Below are 19,006 nucleotides of genomic sequence, written 5' to 3'. Positions count from 1 at the left end.
TTGTGTGGTAAGAGAGAGAGGCAGAGCAGCCAGCTGACGGTCAGATTTGGAAAGAGTGAATGAGCGTAAGAGAGGAAAATGAGGGAGTGGAGAGAGAGAGAGAGAGAGATGCTGTGCTGTAGAGAAATTAAATCAGTGGCTGAATTATTGCATGATTGCCCATTCCCTAAAGACTTGGGCATCATTTGGTAGAAAGTGTTTAATAATTGGTTTTCGGCCATGTCAGACACATGCAATTCCCCCTACTAATGGCTCTGTTTGGAAGAACTGGGCCTCCTGGGTCAGAGAAGGACAGAAAATAGACAGACGGCAAAAGAGCCCTACGCCCTTCTCTCTCCCCCCCCCTCCTCCGATAAACGAGGGAACAAGAGAGAAAGAGAGACACAAGAAGGAGAGAGTGTGCATGTGAGCGGAGAGGAAATGAAGTGGCAATAAGTGCAGCCAAAGGGGAAATGCTCTTCACCGCGAGTTTAATACATCAGACTGGGGATTTGGCAGCCCGCCACACAGCAATTGTTTACCTTTTTGCTCACTGGCTGCATCTGTTCTGTTTTGTAAACGGCACTAAACTATTCGCCCGTAAACACCGGAATCAATAACAACTGCTAAGGGAATTCCCTTATCCCGCCTCTCCCTCTCCTCCCCAGGTTTTCATCCCTTACCACCACCCCTTTTCCTTCCCCTAGATCTCCTCCTTCCTCCGTTCTCTCTGTCTCTCTGTCTCTCTCTCTCTCTCCGTTTGCTGCCAGTCAAAAGCAGAGTGTGTATATGAGGCGGAGTGAGAGTGCTTGGATCCCACAGGAGAGACACACAAGGAGAAGACTGATGGCTCGCCGAAAATACCTGCTCTATTTGTTTGCTCCTTTTGTGTTACATTGTTATCATTCTTAAAAGCTACAAACTGAGACTGGCCACCGTAGACCTCCAGAGTTGAGCGTATTTTCAGACATGCAGCCCCCCTCCCCCTCTCTCCCCCCCGTCCAAACACGCAGTTTTCTGTTTCACACGTTTTGTTGAGTGACATATTGCTTGACACGTGCTTGTTTTCTTTGAGTGCTTCTAATGAGAAGCATACTGCTTTTATGGTTATCGCGGTAACCATTGATTTTTCTTTTTGTTTATAAAAACACCCTCACACTGTAATGTCATATGGGCTGACCTTATACATCAACATATCATTTTCCTTTGCTTTCAGCGCCAGCTTTCAGCACCCGTCCTCCCTTATTGATTCTCAGCACATTGACCTTTGGTTGAACTATTCTGCCTGCTAGTGGCCTTCCTAATTCTACTCTATGAGACGCGCCGTGCACTACACTATATGACACACCTGGGTGCTTTTAAGCACAGGCTCTCCATCAAGCAGCTATGAGAGCCTCCATTTGGCCTCATTGCTCTGACAAAGGTATAATGAGGTTTAGATGGCTGTGTACTAGACTGCTATGGCTATAAGGCTATTTGGCTACGGAGACAACGATAAATACCTATACAGCCCGGGCGGCAGAGCTCGGTGAGAGGCTGAGGTAAAACATTGCTGAACATCAAGGTCGTGCGCAACTGCTTAGAGTGTGAGTTAGTGAGCAGTTGAAGAGTCATAGGGTCAACGTTTGAAGAGAGGAATGGTTACAAAGGGAAGAGAGAGAGAGGTGATTCTCCAGATGAAGTGGTGGTCAATGGGTGCTATTATCAAAGGCAATGCCCTGCAGGAGTTGGAAAGGGCTTTTAGTTGTAGCTTTTTAGCGAATCCACTTGCTCTCTCCCTAACGTGTTCCTGTATAATCAGGTTGCGATTTACTCTTTTGAGTTGTTGACACTTTTAGTTTTTCCCTCACGTTGCGGCACGGAAGGCTATGTTGATTTGCTGGTGACTTCAGAAAGGGAACATGATCGTTGGTGCGTGTGTGGACGCGCGAGCCTGGCAATGAGGCTGGCACGTGCGTGTCAGCCGGGTCACGCATGTACACATGCAGAGCGTGGTAGTCTCTCCAGCACAGGCTCCCACCGGAGCCTATTACAGAGGAGCTGCCGAGCTGCAGACCCATGCAGCTTAATCACACACAAATGCATGCGCGCACAGTCGAAAATACACACCAAATAATTACACAGGTATTCACATGTGACTTCATACGTGCTTGCACACACACTCGCACATAAATAAATGTATGCACCAAAGATTTGCAAACACAAACAAACTTGAGGTCAGATATATTCCACAGAGTCTTGGTAGCAGTGTGGCAATTATCCTGCAAGACTGACATGTGCAAATGTGTGTGAAAGTGTCATCTACAAAATCAAGTTATTCATAAGGACCTGCATTACCTGCACATAAACACACACGTGCCCACCGGGCAGACCCGTACGCTCATCGACTCATAGATCGGGAGAGTCAGGACCTCATGAATGATTGAACCAGGGACCTTTGGGGACAGTGTGTTGTCATTTTGTTTAACAATATATCAAAATTACATTAGGATCCATAGGCGATAATGTTAAAATGATCGGAAAAGAGCCCCCCCCCCCGCCCCACTCTTCTTTCTTTGAGTTCCAACACTCAATCATCTCTGTGCTTTCAGAGTCAAGGCTAATACTGAGCTCATCCGTTCCCAAATGACTTTGCTGTAGAGGAGCTCATTTAAGCGGACATACAAAAGTATTTGTGCATGTGTCTGGGAGTATGGCAACGCATCTCCCAGCCGCCCATTCTACAGCTTAATGCGGAACATCCCCCGGGTGATGGCTTTGGCAGCCTCCAAAATGGGAAATCCATATTTGCCGAGAGGGTCATCGGCGGGTTAGAGGAGAAAAGTTTGTGCCGAGAGAAAAGGATGTGCATGTGTGACTTCTCAGGGAGCAAAGTTTTGCATATTTTTTTTACTGTCTCTTTGTTTGTGCCGTGTATTGGGAAAACATGAATGGGTCGATATTCATAGGAGGTGCCGTGTCAGACAGGATTTGAAAGGGGGGGGTTGGGGTTTTTCTAATGAGTGCGTGCACGTTGGGTCGAAAACTTATTTTCATCTAATTGTTTATTCCTTTATTGAACCGTAAACTGTAGTGCAGTTGTGACCCCTCTATATCTCCACCAGTCGTGAATTCACAAGCATTTGGTATGTTATTTTTTCATATTTTACACATAATAACCCCCCCCCCCCCCTTCTCACAGCACCAATGGAGCTCCCCATGAAAGGCAGAAGCTTCAGTTTAACATCCCACCAGCTGAGGGCGTTAACCCAGCTCGCCTGCACCCTGCTCGGGTTTGAGCGGACTGTGAAGGAGCTGGTCACTAATTTGACTGTTATTGACTGCACAGGAGAGACTCGCTCTGTAAAAGGTATTACTGCATTCATGTTTTAGAAATCTGACACGTATGTCACTTTTTCTGTGGAATTGAAATTTTTGCAATGCAGTTTACATTTGTGCTTGCCTCACAGTGAGGAAAGGGTTCCAAAACATTATTTAGATAGCTAGATTCAGCTTAAACTGATCAAATAGATAAAGAATGAATACTGTGAAAAGTAATCTATTCATTTTGAGTAAAAATTTTAGTCTTGTTACAGTAGGGATTTCTTGCTACGGCCCGGCATGTGAGCCAAAGTCCAGTTTTGACCTCACAAACCAACACACACACACACACGCACACACACACACTGTTACATGTCGTAGCAGGGAATCTGAGTTGTGTCTAAAGAAATGTTATTTTAGTAGGGAATTATCTTGGGTCTTAAATAAGCCTTTAGCATCCTTGTCCTCTCTCCCCTTTGCAGTTCAAAGGGGAGAGAGGCTGCTCCAGAGATTTAAATGAAAGCTTTTGGTGCATGGAGTAATTTCCATAAAGGTTACATTTACAAAAACAAGACTTGCAAAAAGGCTCAATTTACAGAGAGGTAAACAGCCTTTAAAGGGCAGTTATCCAAATCATTAATTCCAGGCAATCAAACGGCTTAATTACCAGAAATTCATCAGATGGGCTTAAAGGTCAAAAAGTGATGCGCTTGCTGCTTCCTCCTCCTTCCATTCCACGCAGTCTTGTTCAGCTAAATTGCCTCGCCTGGGGTCTCACTCTTCGCCTTCCGATTAGGAAAATGTGGCCATGATGTTCACGCTTTATAATTGCAAAAAGAACAACATCCTGTCTGCTTGTCTTCATGTCCCCCCCCCCACACTACATCGTCGCGTCTCCCCAAACATCAACACAATCTCCCCTCATGGAATTACCCCATGTAGTTGATGCTATCTTGGTTCAAATCAAATCTAATCCCCGAGTATAGGCTTGTAAAGCATCACTGAAGTGTTGCACTTCCCTCTTAGGCCTGTGGTTCTTCTCTGGCCACTTTCCTATTTTCGCTCACAGTAAAGGAGGGGAGCAAAATTTAAAAATGATAAACTGCTATGAAACATTAAAACATACATTTATATAATTTATAAAAAATATACACATGTTAAATACTTCTTTTGTGTTTCTGTACTTTGCACTTACTCTTAACACATAATCTGATTATAGAGTAAGTGTGGTGTGGGAAAATTCTGAATCATTGTTGGCCCTTGTTAAGATTCCTCTGATGAGATTTGAGAGGTGAGCCAGTCATTGCTACTGATGATGCTACTTTAATGTTCTAAGATCTATTAAATTGCGTTTGCATTATTTTTAAGGCATTTTGAAAAAGAACCGAGAAGACTTAGATATGACCACAGATTGCAAGAAATCCACAGCTGAAGCACTTCTCCACATGCCAGAGGTGAGACTTGTCATGTGTTCATGTGTAAAACCCTTGTGAGAAAGTTGTTTGACAGCTATTCAAAGTCATTGAGGCTCGTTATCAACAGTTAAAATATCCCCATGAGCATTCAACTATTTGCTATTTTGCAGGCACATGTTTTGGAGTTTGATTGGAGGTCAGCGTTTATAGGGCTGGTCCCTCACATGGCCCACTGTGTGAAAGTGGTGCTGGATGATGTTTGCACAAAGAGTCTACAGAAGGAAGAAGCTTTACATTCTTCAGGACAAACCTCCATCACCCTGAGCCGCACTGCAGGACACACGGCCAGCGCAGCTGGAAACACGCATCTCAGAGAAGACTCCTTCTACACCTACTCAGAGAGAGAGACTCCCAAAATGATAGCAAAGGTACTCGATATTTTTTACAAATATATGTTATTCCTTATAAGGTATAATATAAGTAAGGTAGGTTAGTGACACTCATGCTTGTTAACAGGCAAAGTCCAAAGTTATTCTCTTGCATACCCCCGTTGTCTTTCTTTCTCTTTAAGAATAAGAGTTGAAAATCTTATTCTGATTTTCTAATCGATTTGGAAAAAATAAACACTATAAGCCAATGTTTTTCTTTCACACTCAACTGATCCCACTTCACTTCTGTAAAAAATCAGCGGATCTATGTTTTCCCAAAAAACAAAATACGCACACACACACACATAAACAAACACACATTGGTTTCCTAGCGGAAAGCGCCCTCTACGATAGAAAGCTCAAATGATTTGGGCCTGACACAGTTGACACTGTGGTTCAGAAAGGGCCTTGAGAGGAATCATCTGCATTACGGGTTACACAAGTCTCTCTTTTTTAGAACAAAAGAGAGACTTGTGTAACCCGTACGCAATATAGGGGATATTACGAGGGCTGGATGGTGTGTAGAGAAAGGTTTTGAGTTAGGGAAAGTATAAAGTATACAGATGATAGAGGGATGTATAACAAAGAGGCCAGAGGGGAGAGCAGGATAAAGACAGGATAGTTTGAGGGAAGAGATGAGAAGAGAGGGCCTGGGAAATGGCAGGGAGAGGCGAGGTAGACACCAAAGATTGACTTCTCTCAGGAGGACGACCTGATGTGAGACCGGGCTTAGTGTCCAACGGTTATCCAGTGTCGAGGGCTGGACTTTCACACTTTCACTTCCTCTGCCCTGTTTTTTTCTTTACTTTCTTTTTTTTTGTATTGTTGCTGAATAACTTTTCTCCTGAAACTTTCTTAAACTCACTTTCGCCCACCTTTTTTTGACTCATCTGCAACCCACTACTCTACCCTTCACTGCACATTGAACAGACTCTTATCATTAATGCCTCACCCTTTTCTCTCCTCCCCCTCCCTTATTCCACTAGCCCTTTTACACTGACAGTATTTGTGGCTCTCATTGCTAACAAGTGTCAGAATTTGTCTGTGCTCAGGACCTGTGCAACGCATTTATGCGTAGGTCAACGCTTTAAAGATGAGAGCCTTTCAGCCCAAAGGTTATACATGCATGTATTTGCATTCAATAACACAGAACCAGACAGACATTGAAGACGAGACTGTTAGAGACTGTTAGATATATATATATATATTTACCCCATCTGTCCTTTTTTCCCTAGTGTTTGAGCAGAGAGCAAATTACTACACAAGACATACGCATGATATATTGCCGGTTCAAAAGCATTACGATGGATCAATATTTCACACATTTATATTCATATGTTCTTACTTCGATTACCACACATGTGCAGGCTGCGATGTTGCTGTTCATCCTTCAAAGTACTTTAGGTTGTGTTCTTTTTTTAGTAGTCAGTTGAGAGTTGAATACTAAATACGGTATATTGAACAGCTGGAACTCGCCCTCTTGTCAGAACCTTGGATTGAACTTTCCTTGTTTGGGTGAGCTCTTTTAAATTAGGGTTCTCTAATAAACCAGCAGAAGTGCCTTTTTTGTATGCAGACTTCACCTGCATGTTCAGTTCACCACTTGTCTACTCCAAATTCCGCATGCACAAACAGGCCTCCCCGGCACTTAAAAACTTCAACATCTCTTTCACCTTTCTGCGATTGTCCAGGTGGGATTCTGGGCTTTGATCTTAGCAACTTAAGGTTTCTGTCTGACTTCACTGTGGAAGCATGAGTGTATTTTTTTCTTCTTTTTTTTCGTGCAAATGGGCCGATGACTGTCTGCTCATTGCGTGTGCTTGTGTGCGTGCCAACACTGTATGTGTGTGAGATGCTTCTGGGGGGCCTCGCCCTCGCTTTGTAATGCTGAGTGTTGTGTCTGCCTCTCCTTTCTCCCTGTCAAACCCGAGCTCTTAATGATTACATACGATCAGATATTGACTTGATTGCCCAATCGGTTATTGTTCTCGGGACTTTTAACCCCATCGGAAGATTGTGAATTTTGTGCACACGCTGGAGCTCCGTTCTGACAGAATGCCGATCTCCCACGTCAGCTCCTATGGTCAGTCAAGTAATAGAGTGCGTGACTCCAGCAGCAAGTAACACCAGCTGTGATTGATTGATTGACTAAAACTGGCATAGCATTCTGAGTTATGGTGATTATTTTTTCCCCTTACTGTGACCCGGCTTCGTAGCATCAGGGAAATGTGCCCTGTTTGAAGTATTTTTAAGAAACTATCTGACTCATAACTCACTTCTAGGTGTATACATTTGGATTGCGCATGAACTCTCTCTCTCACACACACACACACACACACACACACACACACACACACACACACACACACACACACACACACACACACACACACACGCACGTAACTCCTTGGCACTTGCCTGATCATCTTTCACTTTTTTTCAAAAGGAGGCATACAAGGAGGAAAAGGCAGTGGTGTCAAGGTGTGCTTTGTGCATCTTGTTCTTGGCAGGTATATGAACAGTACATATTGAACTGTTTTAGTAAATGCTTCTAATGCATTTATTTTTTTCCCTTGATTTGCCACTATACACCATCATAAAACAACATAAACACGAGAAGAGTGATATGACGTGGGTGTCTCCTCTCCCGTATGCCTTTTTCCAGACCAAATCTTTCTTGGTAGTTGATATAAGACCATTTCCTTTTTCTTCCATTTCAGCACATCTGTATCCCCATCGATCCCTGTGTACTGTAACATTTCTTCTTAAATGTGGTCAACATGATATATGCTGTTACGATATTACACAAGAGCTGATATATCCTCATAAGTAAAGGTTTTATTTGACGTGATATAAATTATGCAAGTTCAACAGTTTATGTGGAGGGAATTTCTTGAGACAGCTGTATTCAACATTTGCGCTAATGTTTGTTTTTCAGCTATCATGCGGTATGAACAATGTTAGAGAAAAATGCATGTGTAATATCAGCTCACTCTCAAATCCTTGTCATTCTTACGACTCCCCACAAATGTTCCATTATTTATGTCTAATGAGGTTTCTTTCTGATGTGTTTCCTCTAACTGACATATTTCTCCTCAGTTGCAGAACATCTTATCTCATCTTTTCCCCGTCTCTGTCTTCAGTTCTGTGGAGCAATCATGAGCGAGCTGGATGCCTTACTACCGCTGGCAGCGGCCTGCAGGGACAGCTCTCTCCTGGAGGTGCGGTCCAGCTTCGTGGAGGGATGTAGCAGGACAGTGTTTTCCATGCTGTCCCGTTTGCAAGGCAGGGCCCTTGAGGTACCGTCCTCTGCACCTCTGAGGAACCTGCCAGCTCTGCTGGCCACTTGCATTTATGTGCACCAACGACTGGAGCACTACCATGCAAGGCTGAAAGATTCAAATACTACTGCAGCCAAAGTGTAAGGAAAGGTTTTATGCATGCGTGTCTGGTTGTGTTGTTGAGTGTTATGGCACGAGATTTGAGTGGGATATTGGCTGCTGTGCATTGATGTATTTGTTGGCTTTACAACATTCCCTCTACATCTGTCCCTCTCAAAACCACTCCGGCATTCAATGGATTAAATACAGAAATTGTTATTGTTTATTGAGTGCATCTTGGGATTTCAATAAAGAACTTGAAATGCAATTTGGAGGTCCAAAACTTTTACGGTAAAGTTTTGACTGCCTTTTAAGAGGAACAACAACATTCAGATGGAGCCATTGGGAGTAATTCTTTCTCTATGAGTTAGTGATGCTGACTGGCTGCACTAATTAGTAAAAAACAGCGAGATTAGTCACTTTGCCAAATGAGGATTTTACTGTCTATATAGTACAATAACAGTCACAATACGTTAAAACAACAATAGAACAGTGATATATAAACCTACAGATGGTGAGTGTAAAGGGCATCAGGCTTTGTCAAAATGATCAGACAGGCCTTGCTTCCAACACCCTTATCTTTAACATAACTCAATCATTTCCAAACTGCTGTCAATCCCTCCACAATAACCTAATCAAACGTTGCTCAACAGATAATAAACTGAGATGCATTAGAAACCATTGTGCCACAGAGTGAATCATTACATTTTCATTTCATTAGATCTAACTCCAGATGCTCTGTTTGAATTGTTGGATGATTATTTCATATATATTCATGTAGATTCCTGCTTTCCAAATGTAGGAGCCATTGTACATTTTCTTTTAAGAGTAGAAATGATTGACAAGAGGTAATGACGCCTATTTTATGTCTACATCTGCTGAGTTTTTATGCCCCAAAATACCCCCTTAACCTCTGCCCTCCACACATCCCCTTTTAAAGGCATCCTTTGTGCCCTCAGTGCTCCGGTTGTTGCACCACCTGCACTCGCATTGTGCCCCCTCCGGTCATAAAGCACTTCCCTCTCTCTACACCATTCTGTCCCCCTGGTTTTACACCTCCTGCACCCCTGTTAAACTCTAGCCTCTCTCTGGAAAGTATCAAAGATACAAAATGTGCCTCTTAACTTTTTAGACAGTGATCAATTCTGCGTTTGGATAAGAGGATTGTGCACTGTTGGATTCTTGACCCCAGCGGCACCTTTCTTCATGTATCATTGAAGCAGTGTAGATTTGATTTTTACCGTCATTGCCGTAAAAAGGTTTGTTTCTCTCCCTCATGCGCAGATCCCTAACTCTGCTGCCTATTCAGAAGTACCAGGATACAGTGGAGGCACTGCGAGACCAGCTGGTCACCTACTGTATCCAGGTCTGTTCCACCTGCATTCTCCAAGACGCAGAGAGTCACCACTGGGCCGACCCCAAACCTTTCTACGAGGTAAATTGTTGTTGCATTTCCCTACGGTGGCAGGTTTTCTTTCTCCTCAACACGTCTAAAAAAAACGTTCTCCACGTCATGCTCAACTCTTACAATAAAAGATGTTTAACTGTCTTCATAAACTTCTCTGAGTTGAAGATTTTGATATTGAAGATGTATAAGTGGAGCCTGTTTCAGTATTACTTATTTAGCCCCAAATCAAAGAGACTAACACATAAAACATCTGCAGTATTGTCTAGTGTGGATTTCTCTTCTTTCATTGTAAAAAGTGGAAATCCTAACGGCACGTGTCTTACTCAACTTTTTCTGCTGATTTGAAGAACTCTAGGAATGATATTATATTAAATATTATATATTAAATACTCTAGAGCTTTCTCACTTCTTCTTTTCATTCCCACAATACCTCCTTTACCTCCTACTCGCTTCTAACCAATCCTTCTACTCAGAGCTCCCTGAGAACATCTGTGGCTTCCATGCTGCCCTGGGGGCTCCAGGGATTCAGCTGTGTGAAGTCTGCAGTCTACACTGGGACTGTCTGGAAACAGCATAGGGCCTCTGAAATTCCCGTACCTTTATGCCCTAAAACCAATCTAAACCTGCTCTCTCTTTCATACTTTACCCTGCTTTGGCCTTTTTTCCCCCTTTTGTTCCTCACTCCTTCCCTGGGTCACTGGTGTCAGACAGACCTGCTGTGCGCAGGTGTGTGCTTTTGTTAAAGCATGCCTGTGTGCGCCTGTACAGATGAGTGTGTGGGTGTGCAGCAGCATCTCAGGGTCTGTGTTTCATTTCATGTTTATGTATGTTTCCATTTCTGTTGTATTGAATGCATGAAGTTTCCATCTCCTGGATCCCCAGCCTTGTGTCTTGGCTGCTTTACAGCTAAGTGCAACTCCACGATAGACCCTTATTTTTCTCCTTCTTTTTATTACATTGATATTGACACATTGAGAATTGTTGGCAGACAACTATTTAAAATACGATAAAACAACACATGAGTTCAGTTAAAGTGTGGCGCATGGCCGTCGTGGCTACTTCCCTTATCGAGATTTTGCCTTCAGAGCCAAATGCTACATTTAATTTGAGAGAGAAGTAGCAGTTGTGAGTTTCCAATGTAATTCCACCCTTAGTTCCCAATCCCAGTCCTCACCGCTGGCAGGCCTTTATGTAGAGTAGAAATTTGTTCGACGTTGGCCTGGCAGGTTAAATAAAAGTTTGATTTGAATAAACGTATTAACATTTGCAACCACACATATAGTTCTGGCTGCTCTTGTTTCGCATCCAACGTCCGTGTCCACAGGCGGGAATGGCGGCCTAACATAGAGCTTGGTCACGCTCCCCATCAACCACTGATCCCTAAATGACCCCCTCCAAGGAGGAGAGGAAGGAGGTAGAAGGAGAGAAGTAAAATATGAGAGAGATGAGGTGAAGTGGGAAGAGAATAAAAAGTCACTTTTGGGCAGGATTTTTAGAAGATGGTCAGAGGTTTTGGGTGCGTTGTCTTCACCTGACACATTTGATCCGCTGGAGTGGTTCATTGTTGAGATGAGAAGATAAAGAGGGGGAGACGAGGATAATAATCTCCTTTCATTCATCGGTCGATCGCTCTCTGTGTATTCCTTCTTTATCAGCTTCCCATGACTCTGTTCAGTTTATTTAGTGACTTTCTCAATGTTTCCCCTTTTCCTTTTCTCCCTCTGTAGGCGTATGGATGTGCGTGCATGATGTCATGTGTTCTTAAGCACAGGACTTTAAAGCAGGCTGGAATCCCTGTTGGGGGCGTGGGGGCGGGGACACAGGTGCAGAGTCAGGTGGCGTGACCAATGAGACGTGCTGGTGTTGACAGACAGTTCCTTTGTCTTGTCTCTTTCTTGTCCTTCATGTTTATCTCCCTCAATCGCGTTCTTTTCCTCCGTTGTTATCTTCCTCTCCTCTTGGTTTTCATCTGTTTTGTTTTTCGGTCAATATCCACATTGCAAAATATCTTCCTCATCTGAAACCTCCCCCCCCCCCTCCCTCCCTCCCTCCCACGGTCTTCCACAGGGTGAGCGCTGCTCTTTCTCGGTACAGATGTGGTTCTACTTCCTGCGTGGGCTGCGTAGCGACCTCTGGTTGGTGCTCCCGGCGGAGATGGCCAAGGACGTGCTCGGCCAGGTGCTTTCAGAGACTTTACAGCTGCTGGTGCAGAGATATGCTAGGGCCCGTCCTTCGTACAAGAGACACATGCAAATCAGGTACAGTGTTGCTCAAAGTTATTACATAAGCCCCTACTCTTTTTTTTAGAAATGACAAAGATCAAGTACCGATTCACAATGCTTAATCTATAAACCCTCCTAAAAGTTAATAAATGTATAATGTGCCAAACTGGCCTTGATTTTATTCGGTTGACATTTCTTTCACTATTTGTAATATCATTTGACTAAAATTAAATCATATAGTGTGATGATAATGATGGATGTAAAATGTAAATAATAGACGGAAAAAATCTGAACAGAAAGTCATTTAACTGTCGCTTTAAGGGCTTCTGGTCGGCTTAACAGCATTGGTTCAGAGTTTACTCTTGCCCTTGGCAAGTAACCTCAACTCATTTTAGATCAAGCTGCTTAAAGTGCCTTGATGAAACTGATAATAGGTACATTGACAATTCCAAGCAGGCTAATTTAATCTGATCTGCAGAATTGCTATTAAATGGACCTCGTGGGGAATTTAATTTTCTCAATCGCTGTTTCCAAGGTCCATCCTGTACTTTTAGTAGTTTTCTAGGATTCATATTAGTTTTCTATCAACATATAGGTGCAATCCTAACAATTTTCAATGGCTATAGATTGTATATGTATAGCTCTATGTTTTGTTCTTTGTCACATATCCTATTTGTATAGCCAACATGAATTGATGAATCAATATAAGGCTTGGTTATATACACAGGAATAATGGGATGGTAAATTAAATCAGTAGATCCTAGAGAGAACCCTTAATTGTTTGACCTCTCTCACTGTTTCACTAAGCTCCTACGGGTCCAATTCTGGAGGTGGTCCAACTGAGTGTTAAGGCGTCAAAGGCCCACTCTTTGTACAAGCTCAAGGGATCATTTTCTCTATCTTCTTCCTCCTCCTGAAAGCTGAATAAGGCCGATGAACAGGCTGAACCGTGACACGCAGAAAGAGTAGTAAAGAGTGTCAAAGATGAAGTGCATTTTACATGTGCGTGAAATGCAGGATGTGAACACAAAGCCTGGTTTGTGTTGCTTCGGTAATAAATGCTTTTCTAGAGGGACATTTGTAAACTGTAAGGCAAGCCGAAACAGGTACTGTTATGCTACCTCACGTTGCCCTGGATCTCCCCACTACTGTGTGTTTCATATAACAAGACTGTGAATAGAGAGCATAAGGCGAAGAGGAAAGATGAGCAGCTCTGCGCGACCACTTGAGGAAACAGATTTAGGGATGTATTAATGTAAAAGCAATTACTTTTATTGTGAAATCCAAAGCCCATTGTATACTTAACTTTCCTACAGTAAAATCCCCAGGAGGTTCTTTTATCTGACTGGATGTGCAATGAGGTTGTTTGTTCAGGATTTATTGTTGGACGCAGTGTTTGAAAACAGGGATTTTTCTTTCAGTGCCTTTTCCCCTTGTGTGTTTTTGTCACATATTCATACACATTGAACCGTTTCTGTTTCCATCTATACATTCACCGTTTTTGTTTTCTTTCAGATGTGACATTACAGCATTGTTGCTTTATGTGGAGGAGCTGATGTGGAGCGTCTGTGAAAGTCCAGAGGCCTTGGTGCGCTCCAATCCTTCTACAGCAATTGCCATAATCGCTGGCGGATCAGACTGGCTTTACCAAATCCACAGCCTGTGTGACCAACTCCTGACAGTCCTTGTCATTGTCACTGCACCTCTATCTCTGCTGTATAGGTTCGTATGCACGGTGTGCTTTTGTTATTAAACCTTAAAGTCAAATATGACTTAGGCGTACGAAAATGGTTGAAATGTTTTTTTTTATATAAAGCTTTTGAAATAAATGGATTTGACTGCACACTAATCTATACTATGCACACAAGAGGATGTGTTTGGTTTCATTAAATCATTACCTGAAGAAATGTGACCACCAATACATTTCGATTGTTCAGATTTGCAATGTGTGATCTCAATTCCTCCAGGGTATTTATGAATAATCCTGCAAAAGAATCTACGCAACATCAGCCTGACAGTCATGTTGTCCACTGGCTGAATGCTATCAACCCCGACCTCTTCTCAGAGGAGGCCGTACGGTATGTAAAACACACCCGTCATACCATCCAAGTACCCGTAGCAAGTTCACGCACAAACTCACCAAAGCACAAACTGTGGTATGCTAAACCTACACAGACACACCTCCACCCACTGTGTAGAGAACCATATGTATGTGTGTGTGTGTGTGTGTGTGTGAGTTTACCGCATACTGTATGTGAGGACATATTACCCCCCTAGGTTGTTGCTCAGGGCTTCAAGTTGCGGTCAGGAAAATTACACAGATGCATGCTGAGAAAGAAAAGTAATAAATAAACTCCTGTAGCCGCTGACACTGATTTTGTTTATGTTGGTGGTTACTGAGGGCTTTATGCTGTGATGAGCTTGAATGTGTGCATGCGTGCACACACGTGTACATGTGTGAACAGTAACTGTTGTGACCTCACTAAGGTGCAGTCAATCGAACCCACCCTCCTCCCCTCTCATCTCCCTCACTGCCAGAGGTGATGTCATGCGTGCTGATGGAGCACAAATCAAGCTCTCATGCTCCTAAGCATTGAAGAGCTAAAATTAGTGTATTTTAATGACCTCTTTATTTTTTTTTGGAGCCACCTCCTGCCGGCATGCCGGGGCCAGTTCCACAGGTCCTCAGCCAGGTTTTAGCTTAGAGGCAAGATCTCTCTGCAGACCATTAAACTAATACCCATTGTTATGGATATTATATAAAACAATAATAAAAACCAGAAAACACATAAATAAATCAACATACTACTATACTATATAGTATACTATAATACTAAGTATTTCTTTACCCCCATCATGCATCTTTCTCGTCCTGAAGCTGACCCAGCGCTGTAGCGCACATTTGTCAGAGCAGTTAAAAGAGGATTTCTTCCGGATTTGCGTTCCGAGTGACATCATAATTTGTTGTTTGAGATTAAGGCACAGTTCCCCACAGTCAAACAGCAGGGTGCACCCTGCTCTGGCTTTCTGGCTCAAACGGAATGGTTAATTTCTGGGGCAGACGTCCCCTGCTTTCCCTCCCACCTCCTCGCTCTTCAGACAAACTCTGTGCATTCCTTCCACTCGATTTTATTGAGATGTATAAAGTAATAATCAGACACACACATTTCAGCATGCCCTCCCCCTTGCACACGTTCATAACCACAAGCACCAGCTCTGGAGGGTGCACACACAGAAACCCAGGACACGGCTCATTACCCACAGCTGGCTGCAGCCTCTTGGTTGTACAAAAGACGTAGGAGGGGGGTACCGCTGTACATTCATGTATTTGGCTGTCTCCCAAATGTTTTAGCTGGCCTAGATTAGAGCTAATTCCTTCCCGGTGCACACTATAAGTAATCAAGAGTGAAGGCATTTGTAGATTAAACTCATATCGGTACTGAGTGACACTGAGGGAAGTTACAATTGTAGCATAAACACTATTTCTTCCCAGATTGTAATAAAACAGTGATTTTAGTTTCTCGTCTTTCACTTGTAAAGCTTTTCCCTATTTTACAGTCTCTTGCTCAATGGACTGCTATCTGTATACTCACCTGACACTGCAGAACTGTCAACTTTGTTTTCCTTCTCAGAGACGGCCTTTTGGGCCAGGCGGCTTCTTTATGTCAGCTGAGGCTGCTGAACTCTGACCCAGGATTCAATCCCAGGTTGCTACTGCAAATGCTGCTGTTCAAAGACTGTCACCTGTCCACAATTCTCCTGGAACACACTCGTAAGTCAGTTTTTTAAGGTGTAGAGGGATTGGTATGTGTTAATGGAGGATGGGGAGAGAGTGTGTGTATGTATATGCTGAGCTGTCATTCCTTGAATCACTGTTATTAATTCTTTAATACTTCCTTTTTATAATACTGAACCAACATTGGGTCGATGAGTCGATCACGCAGGGGCACATGTGTGGGATGATGTTTACCGATGTCATAATAATGGTGCTGTGCGATCCTAAACGAGTTAAACAGACCATAGATGAGCCCTATCCATTTTATGAAGTTATCATCAGCATCTTTGCCATCATCATCATTTTCACCTTGGTCACCATCATCACTAAATCAATAGAAAGCAGTAATAAACACAAAACGGGCCCAGGCGGAGCACACACGCTGACCTTTAAAGATTTTCCCTGCGTTCTTCTCCCCTCCGCACCGGCAACAGTCTAACCTTTAAAGACTGTTGTGCACTCGCACATTAATTCACATTATAGCGACCTCATTAATAACAACTCTCACTGTCTCGTTCTCCGGCTCGGTCTGGCTCAGAAACTCTGCAATGCTTCTCCCAGCGCGTCGCCGTAAATCAACGCTGGAAGCGCTGACTCTCGCGTGTTATCACGATGACGGGCTAATTAACCAGGAAGCAGACAGACAGAAGGAACAGCTTGCATGAATGCACTCCCACAAGCCACTGCACTTTCCCATACGTTTTTAGAGCGTGTTTCTTGGTGCACTATTCATAAGAAATTCAACTTAACTTACTATTAGTAATAGAGTGAGTCATCAAACTCAATTGGACTCTATTCTGTCCAACTGAACTGGTGTTACAGTAACTGTTAGTCCGTTTTTTTGCAAGCAAAATGTGTTTCCTTGACAGCACGTTTTCATTCCCGTCGTCGCTCTGTGGCCCATTTTAAGATGAAATGATTCTGCCTTATAAAATGAAACTAACATGCTAAGGAGCAACTGAGTATCCTGGCCATTGTCTGACAATCTGGAAATGTAACTATTGCAGAAGGGTAATACTTTCTCCACATTTACAGATCAATGCACTACAAAAATCATGCATAACTCTCCCTCAACCACAATACACATACGCACATACCCACACACATCCTTTTACTATCATCAGCATGTCTGCTTCCAATTACAGAGGTTTGCAGAGAGTACCCTTGTGACTAGTTGACTGGTTGTCCACAAGACAAACAGGTGTATGGTTTGGCTCTGTATCAAGGTTGGATAAGCTTAGAGATGGACAACGAGGGAAAGACAGCGAGGAAATATAACAAAGAAATCCAGCGTTTGACATAGAAACACAAACAAACATTCCACATTGGAATTATTGTGTTTTGCAAGGAGTGGAAACCCTGCAGAGATGTGCCAGCACGCTGTCATTGTTTTGTTTTTTTTGAAGCCATTTGCTGCCCCATAATAGGATCATCATTAAAAGGCGCCTAGTTAACCTGCCATGCTCTCCAGCATCCCGTGTGGAAATTTATGTTTGTCACCTCATTTTCTTTTGACCGCTGCAGCCACAGCGGTGATATCCAGAACGCTTCCTCCTTAATGACCAAATACCAGACAGAAAGAGGCGAGAAGATGTCGTCTTTACCAACATTATGTCGCCTAATAGACTGATTGCAGGTCGGGTTGGTTGACCGCTGTTGAGTGTTAGATGTGTTATTGTAAAGGAAAAGGGAGAGCGATGTGGTGGAACGGAGGGAGTGAGTGCTCATCTGGACCATAAGTGGTGGCAGTGCCCCCCAACTGCATCAAATCAAAGTGGTTAAATGTTATTACTGTGCGTTTAAGCAGCAGTTAATTCCGTCGTGTTGTTTTAAAATAGTCCAGCATTAGTCAGAAGGAAGCTGCGCTGTCTTCCGGTACGGTGGCCCCTCATTGACTGCCGCTTGCATAGACGTTCCTCGTCAAATAGCCGTCGTGTCATCACAACAGACCACTGGATGTCTGCCACCTCTGGAGCAACGGGCCTTTCCTCAGCAACCCCTGTCAACATAACAAACACACACTTGTAAGCACACAAAAAGCATATATAGACATCCATATGGTTTACACAAGCACACACCTCCATCCTCAGCCCTCCGCTCAGACAGCTACCCCCACAAGGACACCCTGTCAAAACCTCTTCCTTTTCACTTCCTGTCTCTGTGTGCTGCAGTGCTTTTGAAATCTTTTCTTTCTTTGTTTTTTTTCTGGTTTGTTTTTCTACCCATTGAACACAGGTGGAGGGTTTTTCTTCCCCTTCTATTTCACAATGCCTTTTGTTCACCCTCTCTGTTAACATGTGTCAGGTTGGGCAGCCTTGACATTTTCCAATGGGTTTCTGTGCGAAGAAATCAAGATGCTTTTTCAAAGGATAGGGTTTTAGATTTTTTTTTACTACCTACCTATATCGTAATTCAAAAAACATTCTAATATTACATTCAGAGACCATATGTGCATATGAGTAAACCTCTTATTTCTTTATGTGTTCATGCATATCAAGGTTCCATAAATTCTTTGACATTTTGATTGCCCACACAGTTTTGATTCTGCTCAGAAATGTTTCACTGACTCATTATGACTCTTTTCTTCTCAGATATTTGCCAACAAAGCTGCTTAGAGATTTGTACAGAAAGCTGCAAGACAGAAGAAGATTTGAAAGTGGCATTTTTTAACCTCTTCAGTTGCCTGAACAATGTTCCAAAGGCCTTGACTCAGATTCTTCAACCATACCTGGAAAGGTCACACATGTGGGAACATCTCTACACTCTGGCAGGTAAAGTAGCAACAAGCTGCTGCATCATGTAGTATTAAGCTACGCCACTTTGAGTACAATTAAATGCTGTTTTCCTGTTTTTTTTAATTATACAGGGATATTTGATTAAATAATATATTTATTTGTTGGGACCAAAATGTGTTTTTGCTGCAGGAGAACTTTTATATTATAGGTATTTTCTTAGCTCATTAGCTCAGTCCTATTTATTTTATAAGGCATTATACCTTTCTGTTTAGAGTCAGGATCATTCTGACTTCTCAAATATAAATAACAAAGTATATGAGAAGATATGACGTGTCAGTGTTGACATGCTTGTGAGCTAAAGCAT

At 42.9% G+C, this 19,006-nt stretch overlaps 1 protein-coding gene across 9 annotated transcripts in view; it reads left to right on the top strand.

Moving 5' to 3' along the window:
* The window catches only part of kiaa0825 (KIAA0825 ortholog), a 97,695-nt gene that overhangs the window by 16,357 nt on the left and 62,332 nt on the right, over nucleotides 1-19,006 (top strand). For all 9 annotated transcript variants that reach the window (XM_040196259.2, XM_040196257.2, XM_078087608.1 and 6 more), the window contains 10 exons: nucleotides 3,161-3,328; nucleotides 4,648-4,733; nucleotides 4,865-5,122; nucleotides 8,266-8,543; nucleotides 9,787-9,937; nucleotides 11,978-12,168; nucleotides 13,648-13,854; nucleotides 14,100-14,210; nucleotides 15,765-15,904; nucleotides 18,499-18,678. In XM_040196259.2, the coding sequence (XP_040052193.2) occupies nucleotides 3,161-3,328; nucleotides 4,648-4,733; nucleotides 4,865-5,122; nucleotides 8,266-8,543; nucleotides 9,787-9,937; nucleotides 11,978-12,168; nucleotides 13,648-13,854; nucleotides 14,100-14,210; nucleotides 15,765-15,904; nucleotides 18,499-18,678 (1,770 nt within the window). The remainder of the gene's footprint in view (nucleotides 1-3,160; nucleotides 3,329-4,647; nucleotides 4,734-4,864; nucleotides 5,123-8,265; nucleotides 8,544-9,786; nucleotides 9,938-11,977; nucleotides 12,169-13,647; nucleotides 13,855-14,099; nucleotides 14,211-15,764; nucleotides 15,905-18,498; nucleotides 18,679-19,006) is intronic.

Source organism: Gasterosteus aculeatus, chromosome 13 (genome assembly GCF_964276395.1).
Source record: "Gasterosteus aculeatus chromosome 13, fGasAcu3.hap1.1, whole genome shotgun sequence".
In the NCBI taxonomy this organism is placed as follows: Eukaryota; Metazoa; Chordata; class Actinopteri; order Perciformes; family Gasterosteidae; genus Gasterosteus; species Gasterosteus aculeatus.
Note: the sequence above shows the minus strand (reverse complement) of the source record. Positions and strands in the feature narration are given on the sequence as shown.